This window comes from Hippocampus zosterae, chromosome 7, assembly GCF_025434085.1.
Source record: "Hippocampus zosterae strain Florida chromosome 7, ASM2543408v3, whole genome shotgun sequence".
In the NCBI taxonomy this organism is placed as follows: domain Eukaryota; kingdom Metazoa; phylum Chordata; class Actinopteri; order Syngnathiformes; family Syngnathidae; genus Hippocampus; species Hippocampus zosterae.
The window spans coordinates 8,328,729-8,353,361 of NC_067457.1; the positions used below are offsets into that span (position 1 = coordinate 8,328,729).

The 24,633-nt window shown below is 41.4% G+C and overlaps 2 protein-coding genes and 1 long non-coding RNA gene across 15 annotated transcripts in view; 1 reads left to right on the top strand and 2 right to left on the bottom strand.

The window, feature by feature from the left end:
* LOC127604822 (growth arrest-specific protein 7-like) overlaps window positions 1–7,387 on the top strand; it is a 40,125-nt gene extending 32,738 nt beyond the window's left edge. For all 4 annotated transcript variants that reach the window (XM_052072152.1, XM_052072153.1, XM_052072155.1 and 1 more), the window contains 6 exons: window positions 1,615–1,693; window positions 3,067–3,195; window positions 3,415–3,538; window positions 5,768–5,847; window positions 6,066–6,164; window positions 6,238–7,387. In XM_052072152.1, coding sequence (XP_051928112.1) covers window positions 1,615–1,693; window positions 3,067–3,195; window positions 3,415–3,538; window positions 5,768–5,847; window positions 6,066–6,164; window positions 6,238–6,351 — 625 coding nt within the window. In that variant the 3' untranslated portion in view covers window positions 6,352–7,387. The remainder of the gene's footprint in view (window positions 1–1,614; window positions 1,694–3,066; window positions 3,196–3,414; window positions 3,539–5,767; window positions 5,848–6,065; window positions 6,165–6,237) is intronic.
* On the bottom strand, window positions 5,472–6,469 carry LOC127604823 (uncharacterized). The gene is made up of 2 exons (XR_007963413.1): window positions 6,368–6,469; window positions 5,472–6,296 (listed from the first exon to the last, which is right to left on the bottom strand). It is a non-coding gene; the product is annotated as an uncharacterized LOC127604823 (long non-coding RNA).
* Window positions 7,388–9,198: 1,811 nt separating the features above from the next.
* Window positions 9,199–24,633, bottom strand: part of LOC127604820 (myosin-16-like) — a 38,254-nt gene continuing 22,819 nt past the window's right edge. For 9 of the 10 annotated variants that reach the window (XM_052072150.1, XM_052072142.1, XM_052072143.1 and 6 more), the window contains 17 exons: window positions 21,152–21,208; window positions 18,862–18,948; window positions 17,933–18,178; window positions 17,723–17,840; window positions 15,990–16,117; window positions 15,675–15,871; window positions 15,449–15,581; window positions 15,156–15,372; window positions 14,768–14,904; window positions 14,526–14,629; window positions 14,110–14,302; window positions 13,828–14,031; window positions 13,265–13,390; window positions 13,028–13,198; window positions 11,263–11,463; window positions 10,488–10,634; window positions 9,199–10,286 (listed from right to left, as the gene is read on the bottom strand). In XM_052072150.1, coding sequence (XP_051928110.1) covers window positions 10,134–10,286; window positions 10,488–10,634; window positions 11,263–11,463; window positions 13,028–13,198; window positions 13,265–13,390; window positions 13,828–14,031; window positions 14,110–14,302; window positions 14,526–14,629; window positions 14,768–14,904; window positions 15,156–15,372; window positions 15,449–15,581; window positions 15,675–15,871; window positions 15,990–16,117; window positions 17,723–17,840; window positions 17,933–18,178; window positions 18,862–18,948; window positions 21,152–21,208 — 2,619 coding nt within the window. In that variant the 3' untranslated portion in view covers window positions 9,199–10,133. The remainder of the gene's footprint in view (window positions 10,287–10,487; window positions 10,635–11,262; window positions 11,464–13,027; window positions 13,199–13,264; window positions 13,391–13,827; window positions 14,032–14,109; window positions 14,303–14,525; window positions 14,630–14,767; window positions 14,905–15,155; window positions 15,373–15,448; window positions 15,582–15,674; window positions 15,872–15,989; window positions 16,118–17,722; window positions 17,841–17,932; window positions 18,179–18,861; window positions 18,949–21,151; window positions 21,209–24,633) is intronic. The other variant, XM_052072144.1, reaches the window with a different exon arrangement.

Genomic DNA, 24,633 nt, shown 5'->3' on the forward strand with positions numbered 1-24,633 from the left:
CCACACTCAGAAAAGTGTAGCACAATACTTTCATTATGTTTCTCACCCAGGCCCGCTCTGTTGTCAAGGACAATTGCTGTTTTGTTGCTTGGGCCCTGCCATTCGACTGCTTCCAGCCCAGTACGAGCTCCCAACATTTTTTTTTCTGAATTCACCATTTGTGTGATAGAAATGTGATCACAAGGAACGTTACCGCAGTTTATTCCTCCCAATCATGCAATGTCTCTGTCCGTTTGAATGACAAAGAAAAGAATCCTGTTGAATTCCTTACTGAACGCATATGACAACCAACAACAAATGGAGGCAAAAAAACATTCGTGCCTCGGTTATATTCCGCTGAAAGTAACCCGTGTGGTTTTACATGCACAAATATGCCTTAAAATGATCCATATTTTCTTCAAGCAATGGGATTGCTCAGTAATCATCTGACGCACTGATATTTTTTTTTCATAAATCTTATTTGTAGTTGCGCAAAACAAGCTATGGTGGCTGGTCTCAGCAGTCAAAAATGTAAACCATTCCATTTTAGTCTCATTTGTCTGCTTATGTAATGTTTTGATTTACCACTCAGCATTTTAAAATATTGCTTGGGGACCAAGATATGGAAAATAGGACTGGCTGTCGGGAAACACAAACTCCCGCATACCGGGTATGACGCAGCGTGCCGAGCCCTCCATTCTGGTATCTCAGACTGTCCCTTCCTTGCCAGTAGTGCTAGACATTGTTTCGATTGGATGTAACCGATATTGCTGATCATATGTGATCAACCATCTACGGTGGAACCGGAGGTTCAACTTTTCCCATAGGAAATAATGAACATGTAATAAATCTATTTCATGTCAAACCGTCACCTTCACAAAACTTTTCCAGACAACATTAATGTTGACTGTAGGACAGCTGAAATTTTTGTGTGGCTTTCTTTTTTGAGGAACTATTACTCTCGTCCCTAATTGTGTGACTGGATTTAGGAGCGTTCCAATTCACCCTTTCGGGGACAGCGGTCGCTACAGTGGACAGTTTATCGTGTTATCAGGTTACCGGCTGTATGAAAGGGTTAAAAGATTGGAAGGACTTATTTTATATTAAAATCTTGATAGCTTTTTGAAAGCTATCAAGATTTTTTGAAAAGTTTATTCCTTGAAAGTTTATACCTCTGAGGGATAAACTCTGAAACAACCTGCTTCCCTAAAGTCGTCCGCCTCTTCCCCCTCTCCTTCCTATTTGCGCTCATTAATAAACATCCACCTTCTTTCTGTCACAACAAACGTCCAGTCTTGCAAAATGACATGCAAAATCTTTGCATAATATGATGAGCTAACTTATCTTTGAGAAAGCACAACATCTCCTTGTGGTTATGTAGCCCAAAGTTGAGCCACAAGGCAAGGAGCGGATCACATGTCTCATACATCCTAATTATGTGCTGAACTGCATTTGGAACTGCAGCTCTTCAGATTTACTGGTTAGTGGTGTAGCTGCTGAACTCTTGCACCGACCCCTCGACTCATCCCCAGCTGTGCGCGCTCACCGTCATCTGCCGCACTCCTCCCTTTCTTTGACACTTTCTACCCTTTTTTTTTTAACGTAAAAGTGTGTGTGGTCCCTCTCTCCTCTCAGGACGTTGGGGGAGGCTTGGGCCCAGTTGAAGAAAAGTCTGGCTGATGAAGGGGAGGTTCACCTGAAGTTCTCCTCAAAAGTAATTGACAGTTTTCTCCAACACGTAACCTTTACGCATGCATATATATGTGCGTGTGTGTGTATATATATATATATATATATATATATATATAAGAGCTGTCAAACGATTAAAATATTTAATCTAATTAAAAATGCAACTGTCATAATTAACTCAAATGGACTAAAAATTTAATCGTGATTCCTCACACATTTTTTATCGTTTCTGAATTCCCTTTTACATTTTTTGTCCTATTTTTCACCCATTTTAATGCTCATCAAAATGGAATCATGAATCAGTTTTCTATGTGCCAAATGCAAATATTTACTGAAATAATTTGGATTTTCAATTATTAGTTATTCACACATAATCTCTCACACAACATTACTGTCCATCAACAACAGTGAAAACAATATTTTGTCACACAACAGCTGCTTTAACAGCTTTTTTTTTATAAAATCAAAACAGAGCAATATAACATTATAAAGTGCACATCTAAGGTAAACTAGTACTCACCCTATAGTAGATTTAAACCATGGTTACATACTTCGTTTTTCTCAAGTTTACTGTGAACACAGCAGTCTGTTTCTGTATGTTTGTTGAAGAATAACAAGACACCGGACACCAGTGTTCATTATGTGCCGCTGGATTCAAAACTGCCCGCCGTACAAAAAAGCACACGCACTTCTCCCGTGCTGCTGGGGCAAACCATTCTGAAAGGGAGAGGGGGGGTCACTCCCCCTAACACAGTCAGCCTATGTTGATTGTGTTGGTCCTTCTTGTGCGGAAGTCTCTCTACAGTTTTTGTGTAGACCTCATTTCGAATGACAACACTGGAGACGTTTTATTTTCGCTAGGTCGCTACCACTGTCAGACAAACACAGAGAAGCTCCACCCACTCCATTTATACGGACGCAGAACACTGTAACCTTCCACACAAAATAGTTCCAAACAAGTAACATCCGCTTGTGACGTGTGCCGCGTTAATCTCGCGAGAAAAAAATTTAATCCCGTTAAAATTCATTTAAATTAATGCCAATAAAAACGTGCTAAACTAACAGCTCTAATATATATATACATATATATATATATATATATATACACACTATATATATTGTCTTTTAAAACATCTGTGTGGAAGTTTTGTAAAGATCTGAAGCCTGATGCAGTTAAAAAGTTAAAACTTTTTAATGATTTCATACTGTTAGCATCTGCTGCACATGCTATCTTGAGGATTCCCAATTTCTCCAGTGGGTCCCATTAATTGTCATTATTACTCAAGCCTTGTGAAAAAGCCTTAAAATGTCAAAAGGTATGTTTTTAAAGAAAAAAAAATATCACAGCAGCCCATGGCTGTTAAGAAAAACCACTCTATGTTTTATGCTGTGGTTCAGCTGCAGAGTGAAGTGGAGAAACCTTTGCTGAGCTTCAGGGAGAACTTCAAGAAGGACATGAAGAGGTTCGACCATCACATTGCGGACTTACGGAAGCAGCTCGCGACTCGCTATGTTTCGGTGGAAAAGGTAGACACACTTTTATGAGACAGTTCTCTTCTAGTAACCGAATGTCACACGATTGAAATCCTGAATTAGCTAGCGCTGAATTGTATTTCGGGGTATCAAAGTAAAGACGTCTGAATATATTTCACTGCCACACTTTTCCTATTACAATCGTAGTCTGAAAACTTGTATTTATTTATTTTTTTTACATATTTGGGTGTCTATAACATGTGTACCCTTTAGGCCCGTAAAGCTCTGGCGGACAGACAGAAGGAATTGGAGTTGAAAACTCAGCAGCTTGAGATCAAAATCAATACCAAGACTGAGGAAGACATCAAGAAAGCCCGTAGGAAATCCACTCAAGCAGGTCAGTCGCGGGAGGGGTGGGTCAAAAGTCACATTCGGCTGTGAACTTTTTATCAGGTAGACCAAAAAAACTCAATTGCCACCTGTATCGTAAAACAACTGACACAGTGGCAGTTAGCATTTAACAAATATGTTGATTACATTCTTTTTGTCAGATCAGAACACAGTTATTTTCGCATCATAGTACGTACGTCCGCTTTATCTTTAACTTTAGCCTACACACCCTTCAGAGGAAACGTTCGTATCCGTTGATCTTGTTTTTTTGATCACGACCCGCAGATCTAGTTGGGGGTTGGAATGTCGATCGACCGGTGAATCGAGCGCATTGCCTTCCTGCATGACGACAGACTAATAAAGATACAATGTTTTAAGCCACATGTGAAACCGGGAATGATCAACAACGTAATGGGACGCATACATCAGCATTCTCATCAAGCTAAAGTATTTTATCAGATGCCAGTTATACAAAAGGGGAAGTCAACACAAACATTTCTTGACAAAAATATGTTCTGTGCACCTCCACTAGTTCAAACATGGTATTCTGATTCCGATAGTGTTTGTGGAATATAAATTAAGCGGCACAATCCATACGTTTTTAAGCTAGCTCAGGTGGCCGGCCATTTTGTCATCTTGCAGTCGACTGAAAATGACATCAGAGTAACAACCAGTCGTGGCTCCGCTTTAGTTTTGTTTTACCAAAAATGGCTACAAAAATACGTTCTGTGCATCTCGTCAAGTTCAAACATGGAATTCTGATTAATATCGTACTTAATATGATATTTAATATGAATTAAGCAACACAGTTCATCCGTTTTTAGGCGGCCCGGTAGTCCAGTGGTTAGCACGTCGGCTTCACAGTGCAGAGGTACCGGGTTCGATTCCAGCTCCGGCCTCCCTGTGTGGAGTTTGCATGTTCTCCCCGGGCCTGCGTGGGTTTTCTCCGGGTACTCCGGTTTCCTCCCACATTCCAAAAACATGCTTGGCAGGCTGATTGAACACTCCAAATTGTCCCTAGGTGTGAGTGTGAGTGCGAATGGTTGTTTGTTTCTGTGTGCCCTGCGATTGGCTGGCAACCGATTCAGGGTGTCCCCCGCCTACTGCCCGGAGACGGCTGGGATGGGCTCCAGCACCCCCGCGACCCTAGTGAGGATCAAGCGGTACGGAAGATGAATGAATGAATGAGTTCATCCGTTTTTAGCTAGCTCAGGAGGGCGGCCATTTTGCCACTTGCGGTCCACTGAAAATGACATCACAGTTGCTCGGGGCTCAAGTAACAACCAATTGTGGCTCAGCTTCATACAACAAATGAATTGATTAATCACTATGTGCAGATTTTTTTACCACACCTAGCGCTAGACTTGCGCTGGATACGAAAAGGGAGCTCTAAGTGTTAAGAGTACAAATGAAATGTCCATCCGGCTTGGACTGGGCTCACTTTGTAAAGGTGCATTTTGAATAGCAACACATTTCCGGAAAAAAAAACAAAAAAAAATGTGTCGCTGAGAGGAAAAAGCAGATGTCGACTCTCTCTATGCCATGTGATGTCATGACTCAGCCAGGCACCGACCGCATGCTGTCACAAACAAGTGTGAATAGCCTCCATCCAAGGAGTCTCTGTGTGCGGACAACAGAGCGCAGTCTTCCCTGCTCTGTGGCGCTTATGCAACGAAGGGAAAAAAAACAGCAGCGGTTGTTGATGCCGCTCGTTCGGTCTTGCTTGCCTGCAATCACTTGAGTGTGAGGGAAGAGGCCCAAAGAATGATACCGTAACAACTACAGTAGCTCCCATAATAAAGACTAATTTCTTGGACCGTGGTCTCGTTATGTGTCATTTACTTCTACTCGGGTTTTCCCAGTACTGCATACATGACAAGTTTGTCTGTACTTCCTGTTTTGACAAGCGGTTTCTATATTCTGTGATGTTTTTTTGGGGGGGTTTACTGTAGTTCAGCGAGTTTTGTGTATCACAAATGAGAACACTTTTTTTTTCTCCAAGGCTCATCCTATAATTGTCACTTTTTAATCAAAATCAAGAGCGTTCAGTTTTTCTTTCTTTGGGGAGGACAAGTTGAAGTTGGAGTAAAAAAAAAACATTTTGTGAGGCATCGGCTATTAAAGTTCAGGCACTTGATGATTATTCCAAGTTGTCTGATGAATTTGCTGTTGAATCGCACAAATCTAATGTGTGACATGTACACATGTTAAATCCACATTTTGTTCTCATTAATAGGAGATGAGCTCATGCGCTGTGTGGACCTATACAACCAATCGCAGTCCAAATGGTTTGAGGAGATGGTCACCACCAGTCTGGTGAGTTTATGTGTGGATCTCACCATTTGGGGAATGTAAATAACAACGCTAGGAATCTACCAAGCTTAACAGTGGGTAAACATTTACGTAAATTACAGCGTGTGAACCCTTACAGGGACAGTGGTTACTACAGTGGACAGATTATCATGTTATCAGGTTACAGGTGCATAATGACGATTTTTCCATGTCCTAAATGTGACCTACTGTATATTCTGCAGGAGTTGGAACGGTTGGAGTTGGAGCGAGTGGAGATGATCCGGCAACACTTGTGTCAATACACCACACTACGACACGAGACGGACATGTTCAATCAAAGCGTATGTTAACTCGAGACCAGATTTTGTGCGGTCGACGGGTTTACTTAAGACTGCTGTTTCTGTTGTTGTCCAGACGATGGAGCCGGTGGACCAGCTTTTACAGTCCGTGGACCCCGCCAAAGACCGAGAGGTCTGGGTGAAGGAGAATAAGACGGGAGACATTAGGCCTGTGGACATCGAGATATAAACTGTAAACAGCTCACCTTGGAGGCAAGGCGACATGTCTGCTTGACCTTGGTGGGGGGGTGGGAGTTGATGGTGTGTTGGATCACTAAAGCAGCAACGATCCTCATATGACTTGACACTTCCATCAAGAACCTGCTGAAGATGATGATGTCAAGTTCGTGGTCAGATCAAGGCAACCTTTTCTTTCTTTTTTTATGCAAGCAAATGGACACTTATAGTGATGCAAAAGACTTTGTCTCAAGGATAAAGAAAGCCCCTCAGTGGACAATGTACACATGTTAAATTGCCCCCTTTTTGCCATGCTGCGTTGGATGTAAAGTTGCTGTTTTTAAATGTGCTTTTGCTCTGTGTGAACATTCTCACCCGTGCGACTTTGGGCTTTATCGGCAGAAATAATTGAACGGATGCCGCGGAGCGAATTGCATTCCGAGCGATGAGTTGTTGTAGCACCGTGGCTGGTGTTATACTATGATACGTCACGTGCAGTTACTAACCCTCTCCCCTCACACTGTTGCTACACCTGAAAGTATTCCATGAAGCTCTGCATCGCTGGATGCAGCCATTAACCATAAACATTCACAATACCTTTTGACTGATGTGATTTTAGATTAGGGATTTCATTTTGACTACCACTACGTTACATGATGAAAATATATATATACAGTATATATACTGTATATATATATGTTCCCCCCAGGAGATGTGTTTTTGAAGCAATATAGGGACAAATACTTCATGGTCATAATCAGAAATTGTATCAAAAATGAATGAGGCATTAGAATGGAAGTAATCCACAAGTTACTGATGTGGATATTGAGTAAATTGTGCATTTGTAACCAAAATGAGTCTTCCAGCTGTATTTTTTTTTGTATTCGTAATTGTACTAGTTTTCATTTCAGTCGAATATAATTTTTATAAGGATGAGTCCAAATGTTTCAAACATCATTCCCATACCTAAACCCTACGTGACATTCCATATATTGGTTGTACTGTTCTGTAATTTCTCACGTTGAAAAAAAATGAATCAAGTAACTGTCTGTTTTTGTTGACTGATATGGTGATTTGTGTACGTACGTAGCCATACTTGCTAAAAATATCAGCAGATGTTAAAGCAAATTAATATTTTTGCTATTATTATCAATTGGAAATTATTGGGCAGCAAGTTGTGATCAGCCAAGCACTGACGACAGAATGAAAATCTCAGTTTCAAAAAAAGTTATTTGAAAAATCTACATTTTTGCAAATTTAGAGCCAAATCTGTCAATCAAATTCAGTGAGAAATGCATTTTTATTGGCATTTATTTTGATCGGGGACCATGGTGTAAAGTAGTAAGGAGAAAATGAAGCTTCATGAAGCATGAGAGATTTTTTAACTTCACAAGGTAGGTTCAAAGATAAAGGCCAGTGCATTAAAATTTTATTAAATTTCCACTACATCTTTAAACAAAGAGTGCCATCTAGAGGAGCCCAAAATTATTCCAAGTGCTTCAAAAAGTTCGATTTGTTTTGTCAGTAGTGTAAAGGTACACTACCAGTGTTGTGTCCAAGGACCAGCAACCCGAGGCCAAGGCCAAGGACTTGACTCCGAGGCCAAGTCCAAGGACTTGAGAAATTTTCCGAGGCCAAGGCCAAGGACCAAGGACTTGCCTCCAAAGCCAGGGACCAAGGACTGATTTTGAAGCTGAGGCCTAGCCGAGGACATGCATAAAACAATGCTATCATACCACTTGGCAGGTCTTCATGATTTGCAACACCCCTCCATCATAACCCCTTGCACTCCCTAACGCTTGAATGAAGTGTTTTTATTCAAAGAGTAGAACAGTCAGGGTACGTGTTATTTATACTGAGAAAAAAACAAAAAACCACATGATATACATTTATGAATTTTAGTGCAGTAGTTTCTTAATGTGAAGTAAATCAACACTCAACAGGCATGACATGGCACGGAATACAAGTTGAGAAATGACTTTGCATAGAAGTCAATCACTGAGTGCAGAAAAAGCGGCAATCTCTGCAGTGATAATTTTACAGTTTACTGGCAGCGAGTCCCAGGGACTCGCTGATCAGAAAAGTATGAGTCCCATTATGCATTGAGAGAGTCCCAAATGTTGAATTCTGAAATGGTCTACTTATTCAATTGCATATGATAATAACACAAACAACAACATATACTGTACATACAATTATAAACAAATGTTGCAAAATTTTAAATAATTCAGGAGCAGGCCTGAGGATTTCGGCTCTTTGAAGTGAACGATGAGTCGTTTTTAGATGAAAAAAACGCCCATGTAGTGTAACGTGTTTTTAGCACAAAAACAATGAACAAGGGCAATAAGGCAAAGTCACAAATGCAGAAAAACGCGGAAATAAGCATCAACTTCCAGAGTGATATTCCTTAAAATAATGATTATTCACAAACAAACGCTCGAGTAACACTTCCACACGGGTAACAATACGTCAAGTCACACAATCTGTGAAAAAGTTTGTAGAGTTCGAGCTCACCTTTCTTACTCTCTCAATGCAAGTGTGTACCCCATGCATGGCACAACGCTGCCCTCAAGAGGCCAATGTGTGCACAGCCAGAACAGTCGGTATTTTTTTTTCAACTTACTGTTTAATTGCGATTCTTTTAATATATGATTGCTTTACTTTCTTATTCAATAATTTTGTCGTCCTTTATATGACTTTGTTCAAAATTCACAAGTACAAAGATGTAGACTTTTTTTCTTTTTAATACCAACACAAAATTTCACATCATATGGCACAAAATGTATTATCTGAGGTCCGAGGTCTCCTGTTTCTAGTCTCAAACAGTAAAGCACCAAAGTCAGATTGATAGGTGACAAAATTAACAACTCAAAGAACATCTTTTTATTTTCAAAAACAACATTTTACATTCAAAAAATAAAATGGTTTGCTCAAGCTTTGTTACAGTCAAGGGCAGTAATAGGATGTGCTTAAAAGTAAAATACAAAATGGTATTCAATAGTTTTATATAAGATAGCTGCCCACGTGAGTGGCACCTGTATATCAAATTTTACAAGAAGCGCAATTTATTTGTTAGCCTTGAGTGATGCGTGAGTCCCATGACAGATGTTTTTTTTATGGATAGACTGCATTGTTGATCAAAATAGTATAGCTGTGCATGCACATGCAATGTTTACAAAAAAAATAATTAATGGAAATGCAAATTGCATGTAAATCAGTGAACAATAAAATAGCACTTTGTACCCAGCTAATAGTTTTAAATGAATAATTCATTGACCACCTGTCAGGTTGGCTCCTTTTTATATATATATATATATATATATATATATATATATTCAACACGACAAATTCACTTCTGAATTAATGTTATGATACTTTCTTTGAATGTTAAAACCAAAATAATCCTTGCTGATAAATGGTCTACAACTGACGTATAAAGTGCATCTTAATTTAACTCAAATACAGACAGGGCATTTTATTATATCTTGTTTAGTTATTGATGTGAAGAGGACAACACACTGTATTAAATCAAAGTCCACCATATGAGGAAATAAGGCAGAAGATTTCATTTGTTGAAACACGATTCAATGCCACGATGAACACATATAGGAGGTACAGGATAAGATGATGTGTAGCTTAAAAAAAAAACAAACGTGTTGTTCATGACAAAATAATGAGAGCGCAACTCGACGCCGGGGTTTTGTTCATCACGTGAAGGTGGAGTAAAAACACAATTTCAGTCCCACGTCTCTCTCAAGACTTTCTACTGCTTTGAACGTAGAAAACTCAACTTTTCTAGTCAATCATCAGCTTCTTGAGAGAGTTGAGATAAGCCGGAATGAGCGAGCTGACGGACTCGCCGTCGTCGTTGAGCATCTTCTCGCCTCGGCCCTCTGAGCCCACGGAGCTCGCCGACCGCACCAGACCGGGATGCGGCGTACTGTAACCCTGCAGGTGGGCAACAAAAACACACCATAGGCACTGGGGCACAGTCATACTGGACCGGTGATATAGTCGTCCTTATTTTTCTTCAGTCAAGTCCAAAATTATTCAAGTTAAAGTTATTCATACATTTTAGGTATGAACAATATAGTATTCACATATCCAATCGAATGTAATAAAGAGCCAGATCAGGCTGTGATGACATACAGAGGAGTATCCCTTGCTGAAGCTGCCTCTCTTCTTGGTCCTTATCTTAGTTAGTGCCGACTCGGCGATGTCAGCTCGTTCCTCAGCGTCATCCAGTTCATGGACCGTCTTCCTGTATTTGGCCAAGTTCATGTTGGCTTGCTCCTCCTGCGATCATTTGTTGAGAAATATATTGTGAAATGATGCGAATTGGTGGGATAAAGGCGCAGTTCGAAGTTTGACATTGCTATTTCTGTAGAAAATGTGAGTGAATGCGAAAGAGCCGCCGGTAAAAAGGAACGATGCAGAGCAAGGGGTGTCAAACTCTTTTTTTGTCACGGGCCACATTTTAATTACTGTTTTCCTTGTAGGGCTGTTGTGACTCAAACCATATAAAGAAGTCAAGAATAACTGTTGATTTAATTAATGTTTAAGTCATGAAGGGTTTGGTAACAATAAAGTAATTCCAATGTCTCTCTTATTTATTCCATGGGAGAATTAAAAATGTTGTTCGACATTTTAGAAAGCATCATGGAAGGTTACATGTTTGATTTTGCTTTTGTGGGCCACATAAAATGATGTGGCAGGCCGGATTTGGCCCTCGGGCCTTGAGTTTGACACCTGTGATGCAGCGTGCTTTTGAAAAATGAAAATAGCTGAAGTTTTCCTTATTTTTTTTTGCAGAGTTTAAGAGTGGTTTGAATTGATTAAATAATAATAACAATAACAAAAATTTGAAGTTGTTCTTTTTGGTGGAACATAGAGAATGATAAGGAAAGGTGGAAAACACACATACAGCCTCTTCCACTTGTCTCTTGTAGGCCCTCATCTTGTTCTGCAGTCTCTCCACCAGCTCCTGCATTCTCTGCTGGTTCTTCTGGTCCTCCTCAGACTGGAAGACAAGTTCCTTAAGCCGCCGCTCATTCTTCCGTAGAGTCTTCACCGTCTCGCCGTGTCGCTTCTGCTCGGACTCCAGTTCGAGCTCCAACTCTTTCACCTGCATCCACAGCATCGCTTTGCAATTACAGCATGTGACAACAGAGGGCAGTGATGCTCTTCTACTACTACCCCCTCCCCTCCCCACCACCACCACAAAAGCCAAACCACAAAAAGTATTTCCTTGCAATGCTCGCACAGCCATATTGAAAAGCCACATTTGGTTTGGGGTATTTTTTTTAGATTCCTCTCCTGTCTAATGCAGTGATTCTTAACCTGGGTTCGGTTAAATTCGGTGAGTCGGTCTCAGGGGTTCGACGGACCCTCTGCCATGGAGGGTAACACACACCCGACTCAACATGTTAATTAGTTATGACACGCCCGCTTGGCAATCACTGGCTGCAGATGATCACATGACATTGCTTGTCCAATCAGTGCTGTGAGAAATTTAGTTCGCGTGTGACTGTCGTGATAGTACGTCGTACAGTTATAAAAAAAAAAAAAACATACTTATCTCTTTCAATTGTATATTTTTTTTCCTGTTTTTAATAAATGTTTTTTTTAATATCTTGAATTTATTCCAAAAAATATATGTATTTATTTTTCACTCATGAAGGGTTCGGTGAATGTGCAAATTAACTGGTTGGGTTCCGGTACCTCTCAAAAGGTTCAGAACCACTGTGACTACAATGCAAGTGAACCAGCCATCACCACACACACCATTTAATGTCTTAATGTCGGACCACTGGCGTCTGCGGCGTTCATGACATTATCGACGAGCGGTAATAAACTTGGGGGAGGGGGGGGGGGTGTATGTGCCTTTCAGCCTGCGTTGGGCTGTCTTTTCTGTCTTTTGAGCGTCTCTTCATCCTTATGTAAATTAGCTCCACCCCTACATAGCAGCAAGCGGAAGTGCAGAACGGCCAGCGTACTTTCGGCAATATGCGGGTGAGAAAAGATTTACTTATTGGTGAATTTCACACTGGATAGATGGTCTGGCACTCTTGAGACTCAATTATTTGGACACACACACACAAACACACACGCACGCACACAAAATCAGTTTTGCATATTGTGCCCTAATTGAGACTGCACCATTTGTACTCTGACTTTGTTTTTATATGAATAAATTATTGAACAAGATAAATTGTTAAAACTGACTTCCTCTCTTTGGCAATGTTAATGGCTCATAAATCACAAGATTTTTTTTTTGGGGGGGGGGGGGGGGGTACCGAGTAAGTGATGGTTTCGGAGAGTCAAAGTTTCCGTCCAATGTCAGCAATCGGTATTTCTGGAAATAGACCTTTCGGTTCCAGAAGCAGTGTTTTTTGACACTCCAATTCACGCTGGTTATCGAGTGTGGTGGGAAATCAAGTCAGAGGCACATTGGGGTGGATGACATGCTGCAATTTAAAACATACGGTTCTTTGCAACTGTATAAGATCGTGGTGAAGGCCAACCGCATTGTGGACATGTCTGAGATTCATCAAATCATCACATGACAGATGAGGAGCGACTTTCAAGAAGCATGGTACGAAACAGCAGGCTTCTCATTCAAAGGATCAATTAATTGTAAAAAAAGAAAAACGACCGCATTGGGTACAAAATACTGAGCGGCAGTTTACCTTTCCTTCCAATTTCTGGATGATCTTCTTGCCACCTTTTAGTGCCATTTGCTCCGCCTCCTCCAACTTGGCGCTCATGTCTTTCACCTGAGCCTCGAGACTTTTCTTCACCTTCTCCAGATGGATGGTGTGCTCTTGCTCCAGGCGTAGCTCCTCCCCCACTCTGGCCAACTATCGACAATCAGCAGCTTATTGATCGCATCGCTTCACGAGTTCCTCCGGAGCGTGCGTTTTTACCTCGCAGCTGGCCTTCTTGGATTTGTCTACCGATCCTCTCAGCTCTCCTTGGAGCTCATCATGCTCATGCTGCAGAGCTTGGATATCCACTTCCAGCTTCCTCCTCCCACTCAGAACCGACTGGAGCTAAAAAACCCAGAAAAGTAATTCACGGGTCTGGTTATTCTCCGTTTGGGATTTCCTGATTCCTCTACTTACGAACGTCTCTTCATACGACTTTTTCAAGTTACGAAATGCCTCAACAGATATTAGGCTCTAGTTGTGTAGACCGCACTTCTGTGAAAAATCCTGAAGACACAAGGCTCTTTGCTAGCTGTTTGCTAGCTGTTTGCTAGACCGATCTCCGTCAAGTTGGGCACAGCATCGGAAGTGTCATTGGAAATGCTCCTGTGGGAGTTGTTTAAAACGAACGAGACTAGACGCCCTGATTTGCCATGAGTGGCTGTGACCACCCCACAGCTGCGCAGCACTCCCTCTCTCAGACATTTTTTTTGTTTTTACATCACATTGCATTTCTTCAAACGCTAAATTTCCTACTCTTAGACCAAGAGATCAAAAGTCACCTGGTTGTTGAGATCGCTGTATTTTTCGTTGGCATCCTGCAACTCCACTTCCAAGGCTTTGCGAACTCTCTCTGTATTCTCCAGGGCGGAACGAGTCTCTTCACCGTCACTGACCAGTAGCGCACAACGTCTCTCCAAGGCCGCCATCTCATCCTTGTGCTCCTCGCGGGCCCTCACCTCCTCCTCAAGCTGAGCCTGGAGCTCCTAAAGAAGACAGGAGTCACACGAGTTTGCACAGTAGTACAACACCGCGATGGTGAAATGAGCATGCCGTCATCAAACCTTGATCTGTTGCTGATTCTTTTTACTGCTCTTGGTGAATTCGGTGTTGCTCTTGGTGAGGAGATCCACTTGAAGCTCCATTTCAGCCACATCCGCCTCGAGTTTCTTTTTGAGCTTTGCTCCCTCCATGCGACCTTTAATCTCCACATCCAAAGTGGCCTGCAGTGATTCTAGCGCCCTCTGGTGGCTTTTTCTGACAAAGAAGTCAAGAAGTCATAGTCAGGATCAAGCTTCGGCTTCAATGTTGAATTTTATTGCACCCAAGCTGTTTTGGAAGGAAGAGAAAGCAGAATGAGACGAGACTTACCTCTGGAGTACATTGAAGGTTTGAAAAGGAAATAGAAGACAGTATTACAGGCAGAAAGTGTGTGAAGCATAAAAGACGGGGAGAGGGGACTCCCCGAGAGACGAGGTACCGAGCAGCATCAATCTCTTCCTCCTTCTCTTGAAGTCTGCGCTCCAGATCTGATTTTGTCTGAGATAACTCCAGCTGCGACCTCAGTAACTTGGTTTCCTCAGCCTAAAAAGAATAAATCTGATCAGAATTGAAATAATAATAATAATAATACATTTTATTTGTGGGCGCCTTTCTAGAAACTCAAGGACACCTTACAACAAGCATGAGGAGCATTTTGATTCGGCGAAAATGGAAACGAACCTCTAAAGCCGCTTCGGATTCTTCCAGCGAAGCCTGTAATTCTTCTTTCTCCATCTCGATCTTCTTCTTTGCCTTCTGGAGCTCGTGGACACTCTTGCCTCCATCTGAGAGCTGGTCTGTGAGATCCGCAATCTCCTCTGCAAGTAAGGATAGCTTCATTTTGTGTGTGTGTGTGTGTGTGTGTGTACAGCGTTGCCAATGGAATTTAATACTTCGGCTTTTCTTTGCCATTGTGTTTTGCCGCAACCATTTTATCTGCCCTTTGGCCTCGAAGGAGAGTAGAAATTGAAAGCGAGAGAGGATGATCATTTGCCATTTATGTTGTGGTAGCTTGTTCGTCTCTGAATATGTCGATTTTGAGGGCAGTGGGTCAACTATCCAACTCTACCTTGGTAGACCTTGTTCTCCCTTCGTAGAGCTTCCAGCTGCTCCAAAGACTCTTCATGCACCGTCTTCAGTTTGAAAAGCTCGCCCGTGTGTTGCCTGCTCTCCTTTTGACAGCCCTCCACCTCGGCTACCAGCTCCTCGCATTTCTGCTTCCAGTCTCCCAGTTGCTTTTCTAAAAGCCGTTGCTTTTTATCAAGAGCCTGTCCGCATCCGCTCGCCTTTAAAATGGAGAGCAGACGTGAAATTCTAGAATCGAGGGCATTTAGGGGAATAAAGCACACTTCCGCTCTCTACCTTTTCCAGGTCCATGCACAGTTCCTCCACTTCCCCCTGGAGCCTCTGTTTGGTTTTCTCCAGAGAGGAGCATTTCGCTTGCGTGGCCTCCGCTGCCTCCTCTGCCTCTTGCAGCCGCAGTACCAGTTTTTTCCTGTGACGCAAACGTTATTTCCTAGCAGTAGACCGGAATGCAGCTGTCTTCAGAAAAAAAAAAAAAAAGACTGCCAGTATCAACTTGACCTACTTGGTTTCCTCCAGCTCTTCGGCATACTGGATGGAGTCCGCCTCGTGTTTGGTCCTCAAATGCGTCACCTCGCTGTTGAGTTTGGAGACGAGCCGCTGCAGCTCTTGTTTGCTCTCCTGCTCCTCCTCGAGTTGCTCCTTGAGCCCCTCGCACTCCTGCCGAACCGAGCCCAGACTCGCGCCGAGCGCCTGCTTACACTGGCAACCGACAAGACACCCGCACGCTCGGTATTTCCTTCGTTTGCCTCAGAGCCACGTGAAACACTTCATTTCCGTTTCCTTTTCAACTTTTGTGCATTCACACCGCGACGCGTACTTTGACCTCCTCGTCCAGCTGTTTCTTCAGTTCCTCAAGCTGAGATTGGAGGAGAGACTTGGTCCGACTCAGCTGGCCGGATTTGTTCTCAGCCTCCGCCAGTCGTCGACTTGTGTCTGTGTTATCAGCTAGAGAGGGCGCATTGGAAATTTGATTGACACGATGTACTTTGACGGAGTTATTATTATTTCAAACCCGTTTCCAATGACCGCATTGGCCTGAATATAAGACGGCCCTGATTATAAGACGAACCCCTCTTTTTCACGACTCAAGTTTCAAAAAAGACTTTTTAAACGACAAATTAATTTTTATACAGAAAATAATTACAGTACGTCTGAAACAAATGATTCTGAGAATATATTTGAGAGAAAAAGCATGTTATTTTGCCTCATTCAAATCTTAATATGTGAACATTTAAATATGTAAACTAAAGTGCAATCACATTTGTAAATGAATGGCTTCTGGTTTTTGAAATGTAAATTACATCATAACTTCTCTTCAGCTGCCGGTTAAGCCTGGCCGATCTTTGACCAACTTTTCTCCAGATTGTCGCTACGTTTCTCCATTTTCTGTTATCGCTTCTACTATTTTCTTCTCTTTTCTTTCTTACCGCTATTTTTTATTTTTCTTCTTCGTGCTACCGCTATTTTTATTTTTATTCTTCGTGACAGGGGTTCACTTTGGCCTGGGGAGTCAAGTTCAGTTTTCGTTGCAAAGATATCTGGCGCCATCTAGCGTCGTGAATGGGTATAATATCGAGACCCCCGAATATAAGACGACCCCCACTTTTTCAGTCTTATTTCAATGCAAAAAACACCGTCTTATAGTCGGGCCAATATAGTATTGCCTTCATAACCGACAACCAATGATAGATAACAGTCCGAAACTGACATGCCACCACTCATATCCCTGGTGTGCAAAGTAATTTTTCGTACTTTTGGGATATACAGTGCACTCCGCTTAATAGAACACCATTGGGCCGAAGCGCTTCTGTTCTACTAAGCGGGGTTTCTATTAACCGGAGACACTTTATTAGGTACACCTTCAGACACGTCGACGACCAAGTTATGCACGCAGAAAACCCCCTGCTGACGAGTTAGAAGAGATATTTCGACTGTGGACGTCCATATCTTTAATCAAACAACAAAACAACAACTTTAATCAACTTCAGTCAAACATCTCAAATCACGAGAAAAATTTCGTTACTTTTGTCTGGAAACAGGAGTCCGTAATTTTGCGGTTGACTTCCCTCTCAATGCGCTGGATAAGAGGGAAGTCCTGGAAACCGCGGGCGTACCTTCTGAGAATCCGGCAATGCATCGTATCGTCTGAGTATGTCCTTCTTATCCGCAGGTGATAGCCCTCGTCTCTTGAATGAAGTTGAAGCCATTGTGACGTGCGTGTGTCTATGTGTGGAGTGACGCGTGCTACCTGTTACTGTATACGGCTAGAACTACCGCGTTTTCTCGCGATAGTGGTACAGTATCGCGATAGCTACACTTCGAAAACCACTAGTTTACAATGTTCATTGCTTACGGCCTGTTCTATTAAGCGGAGATCTGTTCTACTAAGCGGAGTATCTTTATAGGAAATTGCATTAGGCAAATCCGTTCCAGAGCCTTTTGCTCTACTAAGCGGATTACTCTATTAACCAGTGTTCTATTAAGCGGAGTGCACTGTACTTGCTTATCCTGCTCAGCATCACATGAAGAACGTCTCCGCCATGACTGTACCTGTGAGTCTGTTCTTAGCCACGGTGAGCTCAGTGAGTGTCCTCTGTTGGTCATCTCCTCTCCGGTTGGCCTCGTAGAGCTGCTCCTCCAATTTCTTTATTTGGCTATCTGAGGACATCTGCAGTCATACAGAAAAATGTGAGGCCCCACACACGTGACAATTTTTGTCACCAAAGGCTTTTGGTTTCTTGATCCCCCTAACTCACGGACCTTGGCTTTCTGTAGACCTTCTAGTGAAGTAGACAGATCGTCGACTTCCATTCTCAAGTTCTGTTTCTCCTTTTCCAATTTGGCCCTGGTCCTCTGGAGAGCCTCACACTGCTCACTTAGCTCCGCAATCACATCGCCATGGCGCTTTCTCATGGTTGCGGCAAACGTCTCTGACTGGATAGATGACTCTTCCAGGTCTCGTCTCAGACGTTGGAGCTCCGCCTCTCGCTTCTTGTTCATCTCCATCTGTTCAGAACACAAAACCATTTCTTTACACTATGTAGCATGTTTTTTTTTTCAAAATCAATGTCAAGATTAACAGTTCAATCTGCTCCTTATTTTTAATGTTCTGAGAAATGTGGTGAGTTTCATTGCTTTTGAGCCAGAAATTTTTATTTGGTGAATGAAAGCAAATTTAACACATCTGTTTCTTGAAATGATAGCCATCATCCTAAACCCCTCAGTAAAAATTGACAGCTGGATGACTGATGGCTTGATATCCTTGAATGACTCCAGTAATTCCAAACACTGGGCTCCTTGACAAAATATGCCCAAGAGACCCCAAATTATCATTTTTTTTAATTAAAAAATACATTTGATGCAAGTACCTGACTACTAAACATCGGACCTGGTGGTCAAGTATCAGAATAATCTGAATAAATATATTTAATAAGTAATAGAATGAGTAAAATAAAAATAAATAAAAATAAAATATTGTACATTACACATTCATATGTGTATATATATATATATATATATATATATATATATATATATATATATATATATATATATATATATATAATATAAAATAAATAAATAAATAGATAAATAAATACATTTCATATATAATATAAAGGGTACTGCAAAAATTTGGGTCGAATAATTTGGCATGTAGCCACGTTGGAGTTTAAAAAAAAAAAATTTACCTGCGAGGCGGTGACCCCGCCTGCTTCCTCCAGTCGATCTGTGAGTTCTTCTAGTTCCCTGCCTAAATCTGCTCTCTGTTTCTCCACCTGTCAAAAAAAAAAACATAATTCAAAGACACACATAATTCCACTTGCAAACTGAGAACCGCATTTCCGCAAATAGCCGTCTTCTCGCAAATAAGAGACAATGGCCGAATTAGTTGAGGATGCTTCGAGTCCCACACGCAGTCGTAAAAGTTTTACTTCTCGTTCAACACGAAGCACACCAGAGCGTTTATAACCTTCAACCGCCACATACACAAACAACTTTCGCGTCTTGACGCTTGTATGTTACAGCTCTTTTAAAGACAGGAGATCCTCAAAGTTCCCTGTAAAAAGCTGTAAAAAAAAAAATCAGGCATCCCGGATACCAGCAAAAAGACGCACCTGAAGACACAGCAAGTGAAAACAGCTGCTCAGCCCTATTTTGGAGTGTCAGCTCCCTCAACACCTTGGTATGTACTATACGACCTGTCTGTGGACATTCACCATTGTTTGCTGTATGCCAAAACAAACATGACTCACCAGAGCCATGTAGTTATTATCAATCCAATCAGAGATCTCCGATGCCTAATTTAAACCCTTTCCTGCAACTTGCAACCTGATAACACGGTAAGCTGTCCACTGTCCCTGAAAGGGTTAAATGACCAAAAAAAAAACGGAAGCAAACTATTTTTTACTTTTGTCGTGCAACTCAAGGTCTAATCAATCATCAATTATGTGATGTAGTCATGCATTGACTGCCCACTGGTTAACATTCCATGTGTGGAAAAGTTGTCTGTGTCAGCCTGGTGTCTCCTGATGATATCTCTCTTTTTTTTTTTTTTTTGCAAGGCAGATTTCAACAATAGGGATCATGTTTTGTGGTGGAGTTATGCTCTATTTGAGCTCCTCCTGTGGAACAGATAAAGCGGGGCATGTCCTTGCTTGCTCCTTTCTCCATGTCATGTGGCTTAAGGTCGCTGGCGGGGGTATCCCCGTAAGAAATACCACCCAGAGTGGGGGAGAGTGGAGTAAAAATACCTCCAGGGCCCAATCTCATTCAATTCAACATCCAGTTGTGCTTTTTCTGTGACCGGAACACACAACTCCTGAGTCTTCAAGAGGGGCTTCGAGTGCGGTGAGGCTTAAGTACACACATCCTCTGAGAGCAACTCATGTGAAACAACATGCACTTATAGGGCCCACCTTGGTAGATTAGCTGTATAGGAAGGATCTGCAATTTTTAAAAAAAAACGTTTTGGGATGGTATTGCAGTTTTAATGAGTGATGAAAATAACTTTCTTGGCTTGGGCACAAGGAGAGCAGAAGAATTACGACTCTGTAGGAGGTTACTATGTACGGTATTTTCCGCACTTTAAGGCACACCTAAAAGCATTCGATTTTCCCAAAAGCCGACAGTGCACCCTATAATCCGATGTGCCTTATATATGGTGTCACAGTCTCTTTATATTCCCCATTGAGTTGTTCCCCTGTTAGGTGTTCCTATGCCATCTATGGGTGATTAATAGCAGGAACCAATTGTCAGGTAAAGGGTTCTGACTGACACTAATTGACATGTGCAATCACCAACACACACTCCAACAGACAATTACTTTGTGAGCTCTACGCAACCATAATGAAAGGAAGATAATACCAAAAGCAAAATTAACTACAGACTAAACAAAGGAAGAAGGAGACAAGCAAGACTTCGAAGGATATTTGGCCCCTTGCGGGGTTTGTGTGCCTTTTTGTTGAATCAATTGTCTTTAAAACATTTGGCTTTCATTTATTGCTTTGTAATTGGTTGCGGTTGCGAAGGATCGTATTGTATGGTATTGTATTCCTGGAGCATAGCACCATTTAGTGGATGCATAGCGCAACCGCAGCCATTATTGTCGCTTCTATGCACCTAATGCAGTGCGCCCTATATACGAAAACTGTTTGAAAATAGGACATTCATTGAAGGTGCGCCTTATAATCCGAATCGCCTTATAGTGCTGAAAATACGGTATGTTAATCAGGAACACACGGTCTCCTCCGAAAGTTTATTGCGAGAATCTTATAATCTTCTAAGGGTGAGAGGCACTCTTCGACTTCTTCATCCAGACTCACAAATAGCTTTCTGCACCACTGGACTGATGACTAACGCCGGGCCACAGCCTCAATTTTGAGATGCTCCTTATCTGCTTCGCAGCTCGGCGGACATCTCGAAGTCACATCTGTTCTTTTTTTCATTTGTGGAGAAGACCGCCGTTATGGTGCATCATACCTTTGATCTTATGGCCCGTTCAGCTTCCAGCTCCTCCTCAAGCTCCTCAATGCGGGCCTGAACGGACACAGAGTTGGAATGGATTTAGTGCAGCAAGAATATAATTTATATTCAAATACAGTAAGTACGACAAGAGGATCAGACGTTTTTGAGTTGTTTCATGCATCGGCTTGTCACCCCATCAGATTGTTTGCTATTTCAGGGCAGTACTTGTGTGGTCGCTCGGTCGGCTTCCGACAATCGTCTGTTTCTTCGGATTTGGCATGCGTCTGGATTTACCTCAGGTAGCAATTTAGAGCAAGAATGTCTGTAGCCACAGTTATTGTCGGGATTCTGACCAAGGGCAGGGTCTACTATGTCCGGTTTGGAAGCTGGTCGAAATATTTGAGGAATTTGTGAAATCTTTTTTATTTATTTTTTTGCTTTTACCAATCAGAGTAGAGCTTGTATAAGGCACATTGTATAAGCAGAATTTAGGTTATAACCACGACAGAATCATACAGATTGCAAATTTCAGATGTACCTCTCTCACTTGATTAAAAATTCATTTTTAATTCCGATTTTTCATGGAAAATGTGTGATTTTTAATTACAGGTGGGCCAACAATGTTGGCTGGCTTGTTTCAAGCCGGAAAAGGATTTCTTTATCACGTCCACAGCAAAAGCTAGCTAGCTAGCTCTGACTACCCAACATAACTGTAAAGAGCAAAATAGGCTCGATTTGGTTTATCAATGATAGTCATCTCTGGTGTCACCTTATTTGATACAAATTGATTGTGAAGTTAATGTAGAGGTTTGCAGTTGATGTATTGATACATAAACATAATAAACATTTCACCATGTTTCTTGTTTTAATAATAATGGTATTCAACCTCAAATATGCAAAATGCCACTCTTGCTCTGTAATGCCAAGCATAGTTATGCTGTGTTTTTGTATTTTATTTTGCAAAATGAAGTCCCTATCAAGGTTATAATAGTTTTTAGTTTGTATTAGTTTTAGTATTAGTTGTAATATCTTTAAATATGGAATATTTGTCAAGCGCAAGATAACAAAATGTCAACAAGTGTTGTGGGTTTTTTTTCAGTTTCATAATTTTTTTCAGATATTATCACAACAGGCCATTTGCGAACAAAATATAATATACTCATTTTATAAAGGGGAAAATAGGCAGATCTTATTATGCCTACCCTTTTGGGTTTAATAAAGTCAACTTCAATTTTCATACAACTGACCGTCTTCTGGACAGACATATAGCAAAACCAAAATACTTGATGTAGTTTGTTAGTTTTCTTTTTTTAAAATTAGTGTTATTTTTGAACATTTTCACTACTACAGTTTTTTTATTTAACAAAGGCAGATTTTTTTCATTAATTTTCTTGAATGATAAAAAAAATCATTGGTCCTCGCTGAAGGTGCACGTCCCAAATGCACTGCCCGCAACGTGATTAGTCTTTTTTTTTTCTTTTTTTTTTGGTGTAATCGCAGATAGCGGGAGAGTGGTGGAACTATTTTGCTACACTCGTCGCAAACTAAATCACAATATATAAAATATTTGCATACAACCCACAAATGTGCACAGTTATAATAGAAAATGGCATTATTGCGTTCAAGGAAATCATAATGATGCTGTGGCAATAAATCATCTGCAACACACTTGTGCATTCATCATCACCTCAAGCCCAAGCCGTATTTTGTTTTACTAATCGGAATTAGTTCCTCCGAGAGAGGTTTATCTCTCCATGTTGTGTCATGTTCCCTTGCTATCTGCAACCTCCATCCAGTGTCATATTGTCAAGGAAATGGTCCTGGCAGGGCGTATAGCCCAGGGCCGTTCACACAACAGCACAGGTGAACGACATTCACATGCTCCTCACAGCTCCCCGAAAAACTACAATGCACTTTCGGACAAAATCAACACAACACATTGATTGATGTTCCCTAATGCAGGCAAAAGTCTTTCCGAAAATATTGTCTCCATTTTGCAAGTCCCTTGTTAAAAAAAAATAATAATAATAATTTAATCCTCTAACTTCCCAAGGATTGAATCAAGTTATGAAAAATGTAAAACACAAAAAAAGTAATTTCACTCACATGCCAACAAAGGACCTCTGCAGAGAGAACAGCCATGGTTACGCAGCAGCTTGACTGTCTGACTTGTGTGTGTGTGTGTGTGTGTGTGTGTCTCTCTCTCTCTCTCTCTCTGTCTTTCTCTCTCTCTTTCACACACACACACATACACAACACACACACACAGTAAAACGCCTTTGCTGTCCACACCCCCCTTGCGCGTGCACGGTTTCTTTTCTCAGACCCGCGCAGCATGCGCCGCGCACATACCTGTTTCTTGTTACATTTCTCCTTTGCTCAACCTCAAAATCAACATTGTGACATTCAACAGAACGCGATGGCGTCAAGATGGCAGATTTAGTGGACGCGGACAATTTAGACAGTTCCGATGTCTCAGTGATTTTTATGAACGGACTTCTCTTAGATTGCATTAACTCCCACCCAGCCAGGACTCCGACATGAAAAATTGGCTATAAATTACAATCAGATGTGGCTTCTCATCCCTAAGGTCTCTTCTCCCGTGTCTGATGGGATTGTCAGCAGGCGTGGGTAGTTCTATCCTCTGTGATTCCGCCCGAGTCGATCAAAGGAAAAAACATAAGCCAAACAACTGCAAGTAATGCTCGGCAATCATCAACACCGAGCCTTGCAGACCTCCTGTGGAGCGGACAAAAGCCCACCATACTGTCCACACATGCTCACATAATTCAGAATTTACCGCTTTGTTCTTTTTAAATGTCTTCAGATGTCAGCGCGGGGCTTCTAAAAGTCATTTATGGCTGTTTGTCTGGCTTGAGGGATCAGCAGGTGACGACAGGTTCTCTTGACCTGGTTAAAGACTTTTGCGGTGGTTGATGACGGGGTCGTATAAGAAGATTTATTTTTTTAATCCATTTAGTGTTAATGACTTTTTAGAGCAACTCTGTGCAAACAAATATTATCAAAGGCGAACCAAAAATGATTAACACAATTTATAGAGGTGTAGTTTGGCAAGATGCCGGAAAATAAAAATCCAAATTGTAAGTGTTCGGAAGAAAGCAAATTGCTAGTTCACCTTTCACAAAGTGACATCATTGTCCGGAAGTTATCAATTTGAATTTGTGTTTTAACCTTCCCGTGACATCTGCGAAATCTGCCCAGCAGCGCTGTTGAAAAGCAGGAATGCGTCACTTACTGCTCTGCGAGCTACAGTTTGCGCCCTTCCTCAAACTGATCTCCAAGTACGTACCAATTAAAAGTGCAGTTTAGAATTCCAGCCACGGTTTTTACTCCAGTTTGTACTTGTGAGTGAAACCATCTGAAATGACCCCAGGGCTTTCGTTTTTATGTTCACGTTTGTAATTTTACATTTGTACCGTTTAGTCTTCCACGTAGTCCACCCATCCATCATTCAGTTATAAAAATTGTATAACTCT